Raw genomic sequence first — 19,870 nt, 5'->3', positions numbered from 1 at the left:
ACACAATGTGTATGAAATAAATAGGAGCTCCTACATGAATTATCAGACCAGCCCTTATGTCTCTTGAGGGCCTTCTCCTATCCATAAGATTATATCAGTGTGTGTGTGTGTGTGTGTGTGTGTGTGTGTGTGTGTGTGTGTGATGATGATTAACATGTCTGATTTGAATGTTCAACTTGTTCCAAGAGATACAATTTTGTTTGTTGTTTTTCTTTTATTTTTAAACTATTGCAAGCCATTAGAGTGTTCCGTTATGACATGAGCATGACAAATGAAGCAGCTGAAATTGTCTGTCCCCAGCTTTCCCATCTTTGAGCTCTTTCTGAATCACAGCCAGGCAAGGCATTTATAGAATTTGTTGAGACAAAAATCACTTCATAGAAAAGAGCAGCAGTTCAGTAGTAGTACAGGATTTTAACTACAAAGGCAACATTTTTAGAAGTCTTAGGCGAAAGGCATGTTTAAAACGTTGTCAACACTCCATGAAGAGGAGATTTGGGAACTTCAATGGGAAATCAACTTAACTCTTGACTGTGGCTTATTTAGCGTGGCTTTTAAAGATGATTCTAACAGTCTTGTTTTTAGTCACTGCACATAAATTTCTAAAATATGAATTAACCTTATATCCATCAAGTTTTCTTTTGCCATGTTTAATTGTATATATTTTACCTCCTATTTCACTAAAACAGATGCATCTTTGAACTTATTAATAGGAAAGTGGAAAACAGAACCACTTCTCTCCATCTCAGAGTGTGATTGGTACATTTGGATTACCCATTAATTCATTAGGGGATGTGAGAGTCATTCAGTCAGTCAATAAATGCTTATTGCTTGCCAGGCACTGGGGACATGGCAACAAACAAAGCGAAGTTCTATCCCTCATGGAATTTGCATTCTAGTTTGGAGAAACAAACAATAAATAAATAAGTAAAAAATCCAGTGTAAGAGATGGTGGGGGTGAAAAAACAAGCAAGGAAAGCAGGTAGAGTTTGGGGAAAATTAACTAGGATAGAAGGTGATGCCTGAGCAGGGACCTGAAAGAAATCGGGGAACAAGCCAGGTAGATAACTAGAGAAGAACATTCTAGAAGGAAAAAAAATATGGGTAAAGGCTCTGAAGAGGGAACATGTCTGCTATTGAGGAGCAATCTGTCAGAAAGTATTCATTGACCTATAGGAGAGAGATTCACATCACAGAGATGTAAACTATTGTTTTGATGAGAAACTGTAACTAAAGCCAAGGTAGAAGTATACCTTGCTTGAAGTGAAAATATTTGAAAGTCTGGATTTTTTAAAAAAAGGCTAAAATTAAAGATTTATGAAAAGGTTTTAGCCCACATTTTAAAAACATAGAAAGTTTTCTCTAGTTTTGTTGCCAAAAGTGAAGCATCTCTGCTCTGAACATCAACACTAAAGCACAAATTAAAAAGCAGGCACATGATAGTTCAGTAATTTTATTACTGAATACACAGAACATAATGTACACTTGGCCTCTTTAATTTGGCATGCTCAGCCCAAAATAAGGAAGCTCACAATAAAAAAAAACTTATAGAAATACCAAGTATAAAACTTTTAGAATAAAAGCAGCAAAGGACATTGTTTTCTTCATGAGTACCATATCTGAAACTGTAAATGCATGGCTCCAACCACTGTTTTTCAACCATTTCTTGGTTCACACTAATAGTGAAAAAGGACTTCCCTGTTAACACTTCTACTTTGGTTCTGTTCAAAGTGAGTAAGAAAAATCTAAAGTGTGATTCATCTTTAGTAAACCTGTTTTTCCCATCAGAAAATAAAACTGGGTATTGCCAAAGATCAAATCTTTCCATTTTTATTTTTTATTTATTTATGTTTTGCCATTGCCCTTTTGACAAATTCTACAGCTCTGTCATTTTCAAATCCAATCTGATAACTTAGATTACAGATTTCTGTGTGCCAAGAGACTAGCCATGGGAGATAGTTGCCAACTTAAATTCAACTGTTCTTTGTCACTCAGATACTGCTGGGTTTGGCCTTCTTTAGATCAATTAAATTAATGGAAAAGGAGTCCACTTAAAAATCAACTAAAATACAATATTTTCTGTCTGCAATCATAATATTCTTATCTCTCCCCACAACACAAAAAAACTAAAGAAGCCTCTTTCTATACATAAAAGTGGGAGGTGGAACCCTGTACATTTTTTTCATTACAAGCTAAAATAATCTGAAACAGGATAATTGTGGGAGTTAAGAGGCTCTCAAATTTTATAGCACCTCATTCCTGGATAATGGGTTTAAATTTGTGTTATAATATTCTCTCCCTTCTTAGGCCATTGCCCAGTTTAATTTTTACACATAAGTTATCTCTATGGCAATAACAATAATGGCTAAAATTATATGCCAGGCGTGGTACTAAGTGCCAGGAACAAGTAGAGAAAAAGACAAATAGGCCAGTGATGGCGAACCTTTTGAGCTCGGCGTGTCAGCATTTTGAAAATCCCTAACTTAACTCTGGTGCCGTGTCACATATAGAAATTTTTTGATATTTGCAACCATAGTAAAACAAAGACTTACATTTTTGATATTTATTTTATGTATTTAAATGCCACTTAACAAAGAAAAGTCAACCAAAAAAATGAGTTCGCGTGTCACCTCTGACACGCGTGTCATAGGTTCGCCATCACTGAACTAGGGCCATGTCCTCAAGGAAATTACAGTATAGGGACTGACATTTGTGATCATTATCTCCATCTTATGGTTGAAGAACCAGAGTCTTAGAAAGACAGCAACATGCCTGAGGCCAACTAGCAATGGGACTTGAACCAGGTCTCTCTGCCTCTAAAACCTAGACTCCTCTAACATCTGAATCAATTGAAGCACTGAACAACCATAAAGGCAGCAGTAGAGCCATTCTCTAATGTCCCCAGGCATACTCCAGGCGACCTAAACTGGAGGTAGAAAAATGTCCATGGTCATTCCAGGGTCAGACCTTACAGGGTATCTTGAGAACTTTGATGCTGTCTCAAAAGACATCCTCCAAAATACTTCTCCGCGTCGATGGACCTCCAGGGTAAACTGGCCCCTGAACCCACACTGTTATGGAGCTCTGAGCCCTAAAGCACTGAAGATCCTGTAAAGAGGCTTTCACGAGGGCTCCTTCTGCCTGCCCTCGTCTGGAAAATTGCCACCGGCCAGTCCCTCAGCACATGACAAGAATCAAGTCATTTCTTTCCATTCTCCTTCCTTCAGAAGAGGTTTCCTGGGGCTCATCCCCCACCCCCCAGTGAAAGCTAACATCCCCTTTTCACAGTATCATCACGTCCCTATGGATGTGCATTCAGCATCCCACTTCAGATCTCCATGCAGACAATACAGAGACCAGCTATGCAAACCTGGAAGATATGGAACAGAGAAGCCCCAATAGAAGTTGACTGGAATGTTCATAGTATTTAAATAATTTTGACATCAAGTGGCCTTATTTCCAAATATTTTCTTCCTTGGTGTGGAAAGACTACTTTATTATTTTTTTTAATCATATTGTAAAAATTACATTGAATTTCCATCACAGGGAATAAGGAAAGCAAGTCAGTTTAACTTGCATTGCTTTGAAGGTATTCCATTGGTCAAAATGACTAAATATGACCAGAAATCATCAAAGATAATGTCTACATAGTTCTAAACTAAAAGGAAAACAACATTAAATAGGAACTCAGTGGTTCATTTCGTGAGTGAAAGACAGTGTTTTTGTGTTTTAAAAATGTTTAAATCTCTATCCTCCCCTCCCACTCTAACCTACCCCCACCCTAAACCCCCATTTAACCAAAAAGAATGATTTTCTAACCTTTCTTCTCCATCTAAAATGTTTTAGGCTCAGACAGTGTCGCTCGGTGATTGATCCTCGACCTATAAACCAGAGGTTACAGTTCAATTCCCAGTCAGGGCACATGCTCAGATTGTGGGCTTAATCCCCAGTTAGGGGGTATGCAGGAGGCAGCCGATCAGTGATTCTCTCTCATCACTGATGTTTTTATCTCTCTCTCCCTCTCCCTTCCTCTCTCTAAAATCAATAAAAACATATTGAAAAATAACTTCCTCTCTCTAAGATCAATAAAAACATATTGAAAAATAAAGTAAAAAGTCCTTCAATTTCACACTTTACTTGACCACCCCGTGCAGAGGGGTAAGAAAGGAGTAAAACTGTAAGCAGATTTTAAGGCTAACAGAATTCACTCACTTTTTATGTTCTACCCTAGCCTCTCAATCAAGTCAATAAATATAGAGCAAGTTTGAATTTTGGTCGTGACACTACAAGACTTAGTCTGCCATGGTAATATTTTTAAACTTCATTTCAGCTTCTCAAAGTGATGCCATTTGGTCAAGTCGGTCAAGAAAAATTGTCATTTGTGGCCCAACAGGGGCCTGAGGTGGCCGGCTGAAGACGAGGCGGTCCTTTCCTATCCAGAGCAGTGTTGTTGAGCAGGTGAAGAGGGGTCAGCCGGCTGGCTTCTGGATAGGGGTCCATGTCAGGAGCGGTAGGCCGCAAAGTCTCTTGATGGAGCATAGGGATGGTAGTGCCTGCGGGTGGGCCCCAGCCTCCGGGGGGTCATGTTCAAGTAGTCGCTCTGAAGGACCCTGTTCCTCTTACTCTTCATCTGCAGAAAAGAGAAGTGTCATTGTGAAGGGCCAGAGACATGGAGGGAGATGTCAGTTCTAAGACTTGGGAGGCAACTATTCAGACCATAGACTGTCACATGAAGCTGAACACCAGAATTCATTAAGCACCTTGGACTTGAATCATGACGAATCAAACCTAACTACTTTGGACTCTTCTAAATTTACTTGAAAAATCTGAATCAGAGAAGGTATCTTAGAGAAATGCACCCCTATTATTCTCAAAGAAGTCATTTAACCTGAATTTCAAAAGCAGATCTCATTTACATATCTGCTGTTGATATATAAATACTCTTGAAGGTCTTTCCTCTTTTGCAAAGGTTAAGCATCCCCACTGCAATCTCCTTACTTTAATCATTTGCTTAAGAAGCTGTTTTTCCATAATTAACCAGAGAGGACCTTCAGCCTTCAGAGATTGGAGTAATCATAAATTTATAGCAGTGGATTCCAAATGGGAAGATAGTTCTAGGCAACTAGTTGTATTTCTATCCCTTTATATGTATTTACATTTCCTGGTCCTCAGGCTCAGCTCCCTCTGGAAGAATTTCTACGAGGGGTGAGAAAAGTAAGATGATACTTAACCTGGAGCAAGAGATATTCTTCCATAAACCTTAGCAAAGTTTGGATTAAGGAGCACCTTCTCTGGATCAATAGGATGGTAAAATTTATGTATTTGAAAAAAAGACCCTCAAAATTCTAAAATTAAAAAGTCATCCAGATTTCTGGATTCAGAATTCTCTATGATGGAAAAAAAAAAAAAAGCCTATTTCCTGGCACATAGGCCTGATGCATAAGTAGAAATGTTGGACATGAATGATACGAACTCCTGCTTAAATAAGTAAGCAAATGACTTCAGCTCTAGCCTTATTTCCTTGCACTTCTACCTGAGCATTTCACACCTTCCTTGTCAAAGGGGCATGAGTAAGTATTAAAAAAAGGTTGGAAAAACAGTGTCCTCCACATTACTATATATGAGTAACATGTTTTCAGACCTCGTTTTCTTGAACTCTCAGCAGCATTCGTTATTATTGATTATTCTCTCCCTTTTGAACCACTCTTCCACTTTGCCTTCCATGAGGTGGTACCATGGTCAGAGAGGCAGGTTTTCATCCTGCTCTCCGGCCTCCTCTGCAAGCTCATCCTTTTCTAACTAGCCATTCAGTGTTAGAGTTTCCCCCAGCTTTGTCCTAGGCCTTCTCCTCTACTCACTCCATTCTCACTCTCCCTAGGCAATCTCATCAACATTCACAGCTTCAATTATCACCTAGTCACCCAAATTTATATCTCTAGACTAGAGTTCAAAGTCACTTTAAACTCAATACATCTAAAACAAGAGCCCTAGCCAGTTTGCCTCAGTGGATAGAGCATTGGCCTGCAGACTGAAGGGTCCCAGGTTTGATTCCAGTCAAGGGCATGTACCTCAGTTGCATGTTCCCCAGCCCTGGTCAGGGTACTTGCAGGAGGCAACCAATCAATGTGTTTCTCTCACATAGATTGTTCTCTCTGTCTCTCCGTCTCCCTTTCACTCTCTCTAAAAGTCAATTGAAAAATAGCCTCGGTTAAGGATTAAACAAACAACAACAAAAAAAAAACCCTCAAGATCTTCCCCTAAACTCAGGTCCTCTCCGAGGATTTCTCATCTTAGTGAGTGACACTACATATATAGAGTTGCCCCAGCCAGACTCCTAAGCCTCATTCTTGCCTTGCCGCCTCCAGCTCCTTATCCCTGTCCTAGAGGACATTTGACAATGCCTGATGACATTTTGGGTTGTCACACCTGGGAGGAATGCTACTGGCATCTAGTGCGTAAAGGCCAAAGATGCTGCTAAATATTCTACATTGCACAGGGCAGCCCCCAATGACAAAGAATCTTTCAGCCAAAAATGTCAATAGCTCCAAGACTGAGATGTTCTAATCTAGAATCTGGTCATGAAAAGAAACTGGAATGAAAAGGGAGCAATAGATACAAAACATATCATCAAATTAGCTTGAGTATTGTGAGACTGCTTGACTCCTCCTTCTTGTTCATACCCAAAATGACTAAGGAGTTGAGCCTGGGTGACTTAGAAGGATGGTGTTCCATCCATAGACATTCGGCAAGGCAGTAGGAAAAGTATATTTGAAAAAGGTTATAAATTCTGCTTTAGTCATTTGGGACTTGAGATGATGGATGGGTTATCTAGCTGGAACTAAGAAGAGGACAGTATTAAACACACATAATTGGAGGATTCATTCAGAGAGAGGTAGTCATGGAAACCAAGTGCAGGAGGGAAGCTGCTCTTCAAACGTCTTGATTCTATATCCTTTCTATAAAAGAAAGGCAGGAGTTTTCTTGGGCACAGGGTTACAGCAGGACAGGAATTAGGACATGAAAATGTCTGCTCCCAAATCAATGTGGAAGTGTAGAAGGCTCTGATGGTGCCCTGGGAAGCATTTTAGTACTTATTCCAACCTTGAAGACTCCCCTTGCCAGATTCCCAAATGACAGTCTTTGTCTCCAGACACCCCAAAAAACTATAGCTGGTAGAGCAGGCCCAACCATGAAGATGTCTTGGCTTTGGGTTCTCCAGGTTCACACAAAGACTATGAAAGATCTGCTGCAATACTTCCCATGCTTACTCTCACACTGTTATCAGATGGTGGGTTTAGTCATTATCACCCCAATTTTAAACAACAGTAGGATGGAAATGACACATGCATGACTGAAAACACTATACAGAACCCACAGTGTCCATGTGCATCTAGCATTTGCATATATGTTTGCAGAGTACTCACCTGATGTATCTGTGTGACTAGGTCACCTCTCTGACCCTTCACCATCAAATGTCTGCTAAAGGCATATGATTTCAGGACCCACCTACCTTGCCCTTCCCTTCCCTGCAGCCCTTACCCACTTGTTTCCTAGGAGCAGCAGCATGACACAAGGTAATTCAGTAAATAGAGTGAGAGTAACAGGTGCTGGTCTGTGGCACTCTGGCCAAGGGGAACTCTTTATTTATTCAAATGTCAGCAATAGGTCAAGAACTGAGATAGAATCTGCAGCTGCTCCCCAAAACCCACTCAGCCTAGAACTGCCTACAGTAGTACGTCAAGCCCTCAGGAAGTTCCGGAAAACAGCAATTTATACCAAGGTACAGTACAGACCAGCCAAAAATAGGATCCCAAAAAAGTACCCAGGAAATGGCTAAACTCTAAGGATCCCTAATGGCCTGGCTGCCTAGCTCAGCAAGGTGCTAGTTGCTTAAACAGTAACAGTTGCAAGAAAAGATGAGCCCAGGGTGAAAATGCTGCATTATTCTATGAAATATAGATATATGTTATGGGGTAACCAAATTGACTATAAGCGGCCACAGATGATAAGATATACAAAACAAAATACTTTAATTTCCCAGTTTATAGGGATCCTGTAAGACAGAATAAGACAAAAATAAATTTTTAAAGACAAAGCAAGATGAATCCCACTGGGAATTAGTGGTACTGCCAAAGAAAAACCCATAGTGTCTATGTTGTTTCCAAGTTGAAAGTAAACTGTAAAAACTCCTCAAAAATGAGAAGCTAATTTTGTCCCTTTGGTTAATAATCAGTACCCTTCTGGCCACAGAAAGTTAAAGCAGTTCCCAAAACTACTTCCTGCAAAGCTAGTAAATTACATTGACCTAGGTCAGCATATTATAGGGGAGCACCTGTCCTGGAAAGGTACCCAAAAAGCCACTATACCTGGCTTTAAATTAAGACATTGAGATTCCCGATGGGATCAGGAAAAAAAAGCACACCAAGAATTAAGAGTCTAAATTCTTAAATCATTAGCAAACACCACAGTGGTTCAAAGCTGGAAGGGACCTTAGATGAAGACACAAAGATCCAGAAAGAGAAGGGACTCAGCTAACATCTGAGGAAGAACTTAGGCAATATTCCACTGCATAAAAGGCCCCCATCAGGCTCAAGCAACTTGAAGAAGGCAAGGCTGACAGGCACATTCTCAAGATGATATCTAGTATAAAGGATTTCCAGGAACAAGCAGCCACTTTGTTCCCTCCCCTGAAGAAGGTAGAGATTGGGCAACAGGCAGCATGACCAAGGTTCAGAATACCCCGAGAATCTTCTAAAATGGGAGAAATATGTGGGGAACAATCGAGAGGTAAACTTTGGAAACAGACCAACAAGAGATTGACAGCAGCCCAAGTTGTATCTATCATTGGTATGATTTGTGAACCCATGGCTGCCCAACTTGGCCCAACACCAAGACTGTACGTAGTAAGTACAATGGCTACACATGGCATGGCTCCCAGAAATCTCTGACCCACCCATGGTTTAGTTAAATGAATGGAGTATGCCTTGAAGATGGGTGTTATACTTCAGACATGTTTATTTAAGTCCTCAATTTGGCTTCCATGGAGGTTATGAGGTTAAGCATCACTAAGTATTAAATGTACTTAATCCTAGGTAGATGGCAAATATAAAGAGAAATAGTCCTTTATCCTTGAGGAGCATACATTTCTTGTTGAAGGAGCGAACGACTCATACATGCATGTGACTTTTAGAAAACATTTCAAAGACAAAATGAAATCATTACATGATTATTCTGTATAAGAATAATGTGTATATAAGAACAGGAAGTCTCCGAGTAAGGGAAAGATCCTTGATAAGGAGGTTCCCTTCTTAACAGTAGATACGATCATCATGATATCCTCAGACCTCAGCAAAAAATTCAATGCTGAAGTAGGTAAAAAAAAAAATACACCAAGTTTAGGCATGAAATTTGCAAAAACTGGTAAACTCCAAGTCAGTGATGAGAGCTCAGAAAAGTCTAATTCTCGTTATAGTTTCATAATGACAGTACCATAGTTGGTCTCACAAAATTCAACTGTTTCTGAAGCGATAAAAATATGACTCAGAAAAACAGACCTAGTTTCTTTGCTAGGTTTGAATGCATAATTTCAATGGCCAAATTTCTCATGATTTTTTCACCCTGAGCCAAAGTTCTTCACTGACTTCAATTGTCTAGATTCCCAAGTTGCTTAGATTTTTATACATATGTACACATTAAAACTATTTTATATGTCATAATGATACTGCAAATGGGGAGAAAAAAAAGTAACTGCCCTTGGTATCCCACCCTTATTTAACATTTAGCTTTTTATTCTGTTTGGCCACCTAACCAGTGCCTTCTGGAAAATAGAATGCCCGTCAGATTTGTATCCCAGAATAAGTTGGACAGGCTAAAAGAGAACCTACTTCAATCTCGCAAGGGAAAAGGAACTAATAAATATCACATGTTAAACAGAAAATAAACTACATAGGCAACATTCTTGAATATGATCAGATCGTATGTGGCAGAAAAGTTTACATAAAAGCAGTGCTGCTTCTCTTACCCAGTAAGTAAAAAGAGCCACTGTTACTAGCAAGCTATACAAAGCCAAGACTCCAACAACCACCACCAGTGCCCAAAATGGCTTAGAAGACTCAGGAGTTCGGTGAGCTGGACAATGATGATTCTCTGAAAAATAGAATAGAGTGCATTAAATGACATGGGAGTGGCACTTGAATACATTTCCTTCCTTCTGAACATTATGGAAGAATGTGAGAGGGACCAAAATATGCACAATATCACAAGCTTAGAATGTGTAGGCTTCCTCTTTGGTCTATTCTCTTGGGGATTTATCCAATCCCACGACTCATCAGGACCTAGTTTTCAAGGCTACAGTTGAAAACCATTACTTTAAAGTGGTACATTCGTAGAGTTGCATGTTACCTTTCACATGGATAATGGTTCCATTGCTCTTCTCATTGTCTATGTAAGGAGGAGGATACATGACTTCTATTTTGCAGAAGTAAATATCCGTTTGGTTAACAAACAAGTTCCAGAGGTAGAATGTCACTGTTTCGTTGCCCAATTTCCCATCACAGTGGAATCCTGTTTTTGAGCGAAACTGAAGCTGATGGGAGTAGTTGCCATTCACAACACAGACTTCCACGGCACTATCTGCTCCCTTATAAAGGGATGCCCGGAACTCCTTTGAAAAGAGGTTGTAGGTATACTTGCAGCTAAGGTTGACAGCATTGTTGTACACCACAAGCATGGGTGATTGCTTCACCAAAATCTTGTTTTCTGGAGGAGGAAAAATCATTTGTTTAGAACAGGGTATAGAGACTTTTTTCTGAAATCAAAGTAAAGCAATTAACAAGATAAACAGATCTCCTACATGCATCTTGGGAAGGTGTCACGCCCTGAGCTAGACAAGACATATTAAGCCAACTACTGGAGTACATAGATGCTACAGAGTATAGTAACATTGTTTGTCTTCCCTTCCTCCCCCTTCAATTCCTCCTTCTCTCTGTGGGTGCCAGGAGAAGGAAATCAAACTGGGTAACCATCTAGGGTTTCTCTCCAGCCTTACTCAGTTTCCCCGACCAAGTCCTCCTTTTTAAAAATTTCTGCAAAGGAATCCTAGTCTCATCTTTTTTCTTATATCAGCTCTCAGAGTCAGATCAGGAAGAATTTGAATGCCCATTACAACAGAATCCAAATAATTAGTAACAGAAACACAGTTCCTGGAGGGCTCAGTAAACAGAAATACAAATACCTAACCCAAACTTCCTGTAAAGGAGGGAGATACTGGCATTTCTTGTTGGGGTTGATTCTTCCAATCAGAACCTGCCCAATGATTTCTTCTAAGTATACAAAAAAGGCCAAGCAAAACAAAGCCACACAAAAAAAAACAAGTTGGATTTTCCTATCGAGACAGCTTGAACTTTTTTTATTCTTTACATGTGTACTTTTTAGTGCTCTTAGGGAGTATTTGTTGAATGAATAATAAATGAAGCTAAACTTATTGTTGAGACACACATTTTGGATAAAGATTTAATGAGATGGCTGTTAGGCTTAGCTGCGGATGATACAGCCAGATCACCATCTTTCACTTATTGGTTATTTAATGAGATCCTATTATTTTCACAGCAGTATACAAAGAAATGTAACATGTGGTCCTTGCTTTCAAGAGGCTTGAAAACTAGGGATCTCAAGGAAATACAAATCAAAAGCTGAATGAATTGCAGCATATAAAACGAGGTGTTCAAAATGTAGAACCTGCTGTATTTTGAAAGTCTAAAATAAACATAAATGAAAAGATTGAAGACTGATGGTTCATTGAGCACATTCATTTACCCTAAGAGATATTATTATCTGTAATTTAAAAACTAGCAAACACATAAGCTGGAATTAAATAATTTTGTGGCACTATCATGAGTGAGTACTTAGAATTCAAGTGGTCTCATTGTCATTATATTAATGGCCATTATCTTAGCATAGCTTGTCGAAATATAGTTAATTTACAAAAAAAAAAATCTCTGAAAGCAATTCATTCCTGCAACTTTTCAGTTCAATTTTATAGACATGATACTTTCAACTAAGCAAGATTCTCAGGGAGTTGTAGATTAACTGATCTTGGTAATACATAAAGTGGAAAATAACATTCTAGTATTTTCAAAATGGTGTTTTAAAAGATACAGTTGACCCTGGAACAATATGGGTTTGAACTATGCAGGTCCACTTATATGCTGTTTATATGCTGAGTTTTTAGATAAATACTGTAAATGTATTTTCCCTCCTTTATGGAATCTATAGGGTTCTCCATATACAATATCATGTCATCTGCAAATAATAACAGTTTTACCTCTTCATTTCCAATTTGGATACATTTTATTCTTTTTGTCTGATTGCTGGCCTCATAACATAAACTTGGGGGTTTTCCCTCCTCTTGAATTGTTTGGAATAGTTTGAGAAGGATAGGTGTTAGTTCTTCAAATGTTTGGTAAAATTCATCTGTGAAACCATCCAGTCCAGGACTTATGTGTGTTGGGAGATTTTTGATGACTACTTCAATTTCATTAGTTGTAATCTTTCTATTCATATTTTCTCATTCCTTCTGATTCAGTTTTAGAAGATTGGTTTTTTTGTGTGTGGTTGTGTGTGTGTGTGTGTGTGTGTGTGTGTGTGTGTGTAAGGAATTTACTCATTTCATCCAGATTGTCCAATTTGTTGACATATACTAGTAGCTGTTTGTAATCTTTTCTTAGAATTCTTTGTATTACTTTGATGTCAGTTGTTACTTCTCTATCATTTCTTATTTTATTTATTTGGGTCCTCTGTCTTTTTTTCTTGATGAGTCATGTTAGACTTTTATCAATCTTTTTTATCTTTTCAAAGAACCAGCTCTTGATTCCTTTCTTTATTTCTTTCTTTCTTTCTTTCTTTCTTTCTTTCTTTCTTTCTTTCTTTCTTTCCTCTATTTCATTTATTTCTACTCTGATCTCTATTATTCCCTTTCTTCTACTCACTTTGGGCTTTGTTTATTGCTCTTTTTTTAAAACCCTTTAAATTAAAGTTAAATTGTTTATTTGAGATTTTTCTTGTTTCTTGAGGTAGGCCTGCAATGCTATGAATTTTCCTCTTAGGACTGCTTTTGATGTGTCCCAATGATTTTAGGATTCTTGTATTCTCATTTGTTTCAAGGTATCTTTTGGTATCTTCCTTGATATCATTATTCATCCATTCATTGTTTAGTGACATGTTATTTGGCCTCCATTTTTTTTGTTGCTCTGATTGTGTATTTTCAGCTAGCTGTCTTCCATATTACTGATTCTATCTCCGGCTTCATCCAACCTACTGTTTATTCTGTCTAGTGTGTTCTTCATTTCAGATCTTGCATTCTTCATTTTTGGCTGGTTCTCTTTTTATGGTTTATCTGTCCTTTTTATGCTTTCTATCTCTTTTTGAAGTTATCAGCAAGTTTCTTGAGCATCCTCATAACCATTTTTTTGAACTCTATATCTGATAAATTGCTTGTTCATTTCATTTAGCTCTTTTTCTGAAGATTTCTACTATTCTTATATTTGGGGCACATTTCTTTGTCTCCCCATTTTGATTTTCCCTCTTGTGAGTCTACCTAGGTCAGACCTACTAGGTTAAAAGAGAAACATTGTCAACCATCTATTGTATTTGCTTATGGTGTCAAAAAATTGCCTTGACTGACATTCTATAACTGAATTGACAAGTTGTTTTGATGATGAATTTAGTGCTTTGCTTTTCAAAGTCTTTCCTTCAGCTAAACCAGCTAAAGGTGTGGAGACAGGAAGCAGTAACCTCAAACCTCTTTCCCTCACAACTCCTCCTTGACAACAGACAACATGAGAGTAGATTGGAGGTAAGAAGGTACTTATCTGCTGCTTATGAGCAAGGCATTGAGAGCTAAAAGATTTCTCACAGATAATCTGTGAATCTTGTACTATAATTGACTTCTGGAAAATTGAAAGTTGCTCGTGCTTCCATGAGAATGGAGTGGAAGAGAAAGCTTGATTACAACAAAAATCTTCCCCTTATGCCTATTGTAAGTAGGTCAATTACTATATTAATAACCAAATCAGCCCTCTGCACAGGTGGAGTGGATAACCATCTGTAAGGTGTCGCTCCAAGTACCAGAGAAAGAACCTTGACCCTGAAAGGATCTGCATGTTGATTTGTCAGTAATTATAGCCCTAGGCAGTTTTGCTCAGTGGATAGAGCATCGGCCTTTAGACTGAAGGATCCTGGGATCAGTTCCAGGCAAGGGCACATACCTCAATTACAGGTTCAATTCCTGGCCCTGGTCAGGATGTGTGCAGGAGACAATCAATTGATGTGTCTCTCTCACATCAATGTTTCTCTCTCTCTCTCTCTCTCTCTCTCTCTCTCTCTCTCTCTCTCTCTCTTTCTCCCCCTCCCTTCCACTCTCTCTAAAAGTCAATGGGAAAAATATCCTGGGGATTACAAAACAATTAGTAATTAAATGGTGCTACAAAGCATTTTCTCCTATTTTATCTCATATGAACTCCATATTAACATGTGAAGTAAATAGGCAAGGTATTCATCTTTATGACCATTTTATATGTGGAAAAACTGAACTCAGTGAAGTCAATGACTTGCCCAATGTTATAGGACAAGTAAGTGACCCTTAAGACTTGGCTCATACCTCATGACTCCTAATCTACTGTTATTTTCTCTCTGCCAGGTTGCATCAAAACTTCAACACAATTTCAGTGATTGATTTTAGATCCTCTAAAAGTTGGGCTTGATGTAATTGGAAGGTACAACATATCTAAATTGAGAGCTAGGAAGAAGAATATCATTGACTGGGGGAGTAAATGGAGTGGGAAAAGACAGGACCAAGATAAATTCCATTTTCTCCACCATTTTGCTAGAGCCCCATCCTACAAAAAGTACTAAGCTGTAGGAAAGCTGGAGATGATCTATGTCAGTGGTCGGCAAACTCATTAGTCAAAAGAGCCAAATATCAACAATACAATGATTGAAATTTCTTTTGAGAGCCAAATTTTTTAAACTTAAACTATATAGGTAGGTACATTGTTATTAACTTAATTAGGGCACTCCTAAGGCTTAGGAAGAGCCACACTCAAGGGGCCAAAGAGCCGCGCATGTGGCTCACGAGCCGCAGTTTGCCTACCACGGATCTATGCCAATCCCTTGATTTCTGGGAAAAGTAGAGGAAAACAAATTAAGTAAATAACTCTCTAAGCAAGGTCACACACATGGTGGAAGAGCTAAGGTTTTGTTTATTTGTTTGTTTGTTTATACATGATTCTAGGGGCAATGTTTTGAAACATGAATGAATAGAAAACCAGCTTTGTGAATTCAGCAAAATTGACTTAATTTCTTGGTCATCTTTAGAAAAAGTATGTCTCCAAACAGTCTGTGCCTCTAATGCACATACAGAAAACATTTTGCTTACCATTCATTTGCAAAGACTTTCTGAAGGGCATAGATGGATCCCAGATAAGGTCTACAGATAATTTGGTCACATGAAATGCCTCATAAATTATTTCAGATCCACAAGCAATAATTATACCGTGGCAGCTCTTCCATTTCAGCTTGCCCAAGTGTACAAAAGGCTTTGAACATGAACATCTGTCAATAATAAAGTCCCTTTTCAGTCTAAACCTCATTTGGGGAAATCCTTAACTTCAGTCTTTGTGAATTGCATTTATTTGTCATGTTTAAGTTCCATATTTCATATTTCCTTTTCTTTATTATAGCACCGTAGAGAAATAAAATACCACATGGAGGCTGATGAACCAGAGAGTAGAGTAAGCAGCACTCAGTACCTAAATCTGTATTGGGAAATTAAAGACACAGTAGAATATACACAGTAGATATTTAGTTAGCAATCTGACTTCCCTTCAGAACCTCTTAAGAACTTTTTTGGGTTCCATTTCAGCACATCCCAATCAGAGTTTCTTTTGCAGTTTAAAAATTAGGTTGGAAAATCCTAACCACTTTTATTCCATTTTTAAATTCTGATTGTACAGAATTCAACGTGTTAGGCAGGAAACAAAGAAAATGAAAGCTTTCTGTTTTCAACCATTTTGCCCTATGATATTTGTGATTATTTTGTGAAGGCAACACTGGTTTCCCTAGCACAGAAGGACACCTCCCTCCCCACCACAGAGCTGGTGAAGTTACCATAACTTCCCTCGGAGTGTATTTCCTGCACAGGCCCAGGATACCCTTCAACATGTGACCATCTGACCACTTTCTCCTTCTCAGTCCTATCTAAGCCATTAATTCTTAAGAGAGAAAAAAAATTATCAAAACGATCAATAGGTACTTTCTGAAAATAAATTTTGATGTGTCAGAAAATTGTTCTTTGGCATTCGAACTCCTACCGTGACAAAGTCCTGCATTCATTCAGCAAATAAATAATGGGACCTAATGTACTAGGTTCCTGGGAGACGGGAAGATGTAAGAAATGCAGCCTTTTCCTGCTAGGAGAAATTCTAAGGCAGGTGCACAATTGGCTACACTCCAAAGCCATGTATGGTGCATGAGCCAGATGACATGATTCTGGAGGCTTTGAGTAGGCTGGGCTTTAGCTGCATACGAAGTCTGGGGCAAATCTAGATAGGCTAAAATGAAGGAAAGAACTTTTAGTGTAAGGGTTTACTGGAGACTAGCAAAGCATCCCATTTACTTAAAAAGGAAGGAAGCGAGGATGGATGAGCCTTTAATGTCAAGAAAAGGCATGTGGATTTTACTAGAAAGGCAATAGGAGACATTAAAAACATCTGCGTTCAGAACGGAGTGGTAAATGCTACTTTGGGACGTTAGCACATTAGTGCAGGATGTAATGATTTGGAGCAAGGCTAGAGTGGAGGCAGAGACCCATGGGGGGCTGCTGCAATAGTGTTGATGTGAGCTCACGGGGTCTGAACTGGGGGTGGCAGCTGGGATAGAAAGGATGGACAAGTCATTGGTGCTTGGTTATGCTTGGTGATGGTGGACAGGAATCAATAATGATTTTATAGCTTTCTACATAAATGTCCTGATAGTTATTCAGCTAACAGATAAAAAGAAATCCCACAGGTATCAAAGGACTTCCTATATTAATATATTATTTTCTAAATGCATATTTTAATCCAGTAACCATATTTGGGAAATATATTTTTCTCTTGAGTCACATCATTCTGAGCCCTCATTTAAAATAACTCTTAAAAAGATGAGAGTACATAGATCCTATCTGTCTCGTTCTCCTTAAATCTTCTATTTCCAAAAAACCTGCTCAGGACCACCTTGGCACATACAGAATCTTCTAGAAGTTTGAAAACAATTGATGTGTTGAAAATCAACATTACATAACAAAATGGGGGGGAGAGAGAGCAAAGACAATATGTCCCTTAAGCTCTTGCAGTCATTTCAGAGCATATTAGTATCTCAGATCCTGGTTTGCAATCTCTCCAGGAGATTTCAGAAATGGCTGGCTTGCAATTCTTCGTATTTCTCTATCAGATCATAAGAGCATCTACAAAGTGGGAGGGTGGTTGAGTTACCTTGATAGAGCTGATAAAAGCCAGAGTTTTTATTCCACTAAAGCAGCATTTTTAAGCCAGAAATATACCTGTGATGTCTTCAAGTCCAACCCCTTCATATATCAGATGAGAAAACAAAGGCCTAAAAAAGCTGTGCCTCAGTGTGACAGACTTAAAACTCCCAGTCACATCCTCCTACCTTGAAAGATCAGTAGCGTTGACTTTTGAGCTTGAAAAAAAAAAAAAAGAAGGTGAAAAGAATAAAAGACATGGCCGTTCCAAAGCCAAGGGCAAGCAGCCACATCTTTGTTTCAAAAAAACACATAGAGATGCTGAGAGTAACTTTCCTGACTAGAAAAGAGAGCCCTGCCCCTGATGGTGGGCAGGGTGGGCTGAACCTTGTGTGTTATCTCATCCATGAGCCAAGGCCACGCCCAGCTACAATGAGCATTTTTGAAGGCTCAAGCAAATTCAAGTATCTCACTAGTCCCCCATGCTCCAAATCATCCCCCTCTTCATCTTCTGGAGAAAACTGCCTCCATCCTCCTTTTTTTCTTCTACCTCCTCCTTTCTTCCCTAACAGCTCCCTTTCCCCTCTAACTTGCAACAGTACACACACACACACACACACACACACACACACACACACTCACACTCACACTCAAGACCAACATTTAGTTCCTTCCACATGTCAAACATAACAGTCACTTCATTTGCAGATATTTATTAAATACCCGCTATGTACAAAATACAGTGGTAAACATTATAGCTGATAAACGTTCCTAATTGTTTTCACTTTAGTAATTTCCTGCCCTTTTTCTTAACCCTTTAAAAGTCTTATCTCCCTTCCCCACCACTCTGCCTAAACTCAAAAGTCCCAACTCCCCTCCTTTGAGCCAAACCAGTGGCCTTCCCAAGTTATTATTTACTTCTCCTTTCCTTAACCAATTAATGCTATTAACTACTGTGGGGTTTTTTAACTCTTTCCTCCTTTGACGTTAATACTTCACTAGCCTTATTCCCCCGGCCTCTTCAAACACATTCTTGGTCTTCTTCATTAGCCCACCGTTCTCTTTAGCCGACTCCTAACCAGGCTATTTTTCTTCTTGCCCAGTTCCCATCTCGTCAGCTTTGTACTGGACATTTTTCTGACACCTCCAGCTTTCACTTCAAACTGGATTTGTCTAAAGTTAAACACTATTTTTCTCCAAAACTCAGTTTCACAACCCCTTGGTTTCAGGTGGAGATACCGCCACTCCTCTGTTAAGCCAAAAACCCTGGCATTACTCTTGCCCCTCCCTCTCTTTTGCCTTCATCCCAAACGAGGCTCTAAGTCCTGAAACTTCTACTTTCAGAACATCTCTCATAAATAACCACTTCTTTCTAGTCCCACCTTCGGCACCCAAATTCTAACCTACTACCCTCTTCTTGGTAGAATGACAGTGTTATGATATAACCTCCTGGACGTTTGTCTCCACAACCATACCTATTCTAGACCATCCTACTTCCAAAACCTTTCAGCTTCTTCACAATGCCTTGAAAACTGTAAACTTCTATTGTCAATATTCAACCCTTTGTTTGACCTGATTCTACCCTACCTTTCCAAGTCTTCCAACATTCAGACTGTCCATTGGTTCCAAAACATAAAACAATATTCCTTGTTTAATGTCTTCATTTGTATTGTGTCTCCTTCCTGAAGCAACAGAGCATTGGTGAGACATGAACCCTGGAGAAAGAGTGTCTGGATTTATTCATTAGCTGTGTGACCATAGGCAAGTTGCTGTACTACTCTGTGCCTCAGTTTCCCCATCTATAAGATGGAGATAATTATAGAAACTGCCTTATAGGATTTAGGGGAAAGTAAATGATTTTATACAGAAAAAGTCAGGTAGAACAGTACCTGGCACATTATGAGTGCAAAATAAATGTTAACAGCATCCATTTACATCCTATCTTTCTCTAAAATCCAGCTCAATTCCCAACCCTTCATAAAGGCTTACTATTCTATGTTAATCTTACTGAAGTGTTTCTACTCCTGGTCATGGCACACGCCTGGGTCACAGGCTCAATCCCCAGTAGGAGGCTTACAGGAGGCAGCTGATCAATGATTCTCTCTCATTATTGATGTTTCTATCTCTCTCTCCCTCTCCCTTCCTCTCTCTGATATCAATTTTTTAAAAAAGAAAGAAAGACAGAGAGAGAGAGAGAGAGAGAGAGAGAGAGAGAGAGAGGAAGGAAGGAAGGAAGGAAGGAAGGAAGGAAGGAAGGAAGGAAGGAAGGAAGGAAGGAAGGAAGGAAGGAAGGAAAGAAAGAAGGAAGGAAAGAAGGAAAGGAAAGGAAAAAGATTGGATCAGTAAGACGGG

At 39.0% G+C, this 19,870-nt stretch overlaps 1 protein-coding gene across 1 annotated transcript in view; it reads right to left on the bottom strand.

Annotated features, from left to right (window-relative positions):
* Window positions 1-213: 213 nt before the first annotated feature.
* The window catches only part of CD28 (CD28 molecule), a 29,150-nt gene continuing 9,493 nt past the window's right edge, over window positions 214-19,870 (bottom strand). The window contains exons 2-4 of the mRNA XM_059702875.1: window positions 10,402-10,758; window positions 10,022-10,146; window positions 214-4,630 (exon numbers count right to left, since the gene is read on the bottom strand). Coding sequence (XP_059558858.1) covers window positions 4,502-4,630; window positions 10,022-10,146; window positions 10,402-10,758 — 611 coding nt within the window. The 3' untranslated portion in view covers window positions 214-4,501. The remainder of the gene's footprint in view (window positions 4,631-10,021; window positions 10,147-10,401; window positions 10,759-19,870) is intronic.

The sequence above is a fragment of the Myotis daubentonii genome, chromosome 7, assembly GCF_963259705.1.
Source record: "Myotis daubentonii chromosome 7, mMyoDau2.1, whole genome shotgun sequence".
In the NCBI taxonomy this organism is placed as follows: domain Eukaryota; kingdom Metazoa; phylum Chordata; class Mammalia; order Chiroptera; family Vespertilionidae; genus Myotis; species Myotis daubentonii.
This window is presented reverse-complemented; position numbering and strand designations above follow the sequence as displayed.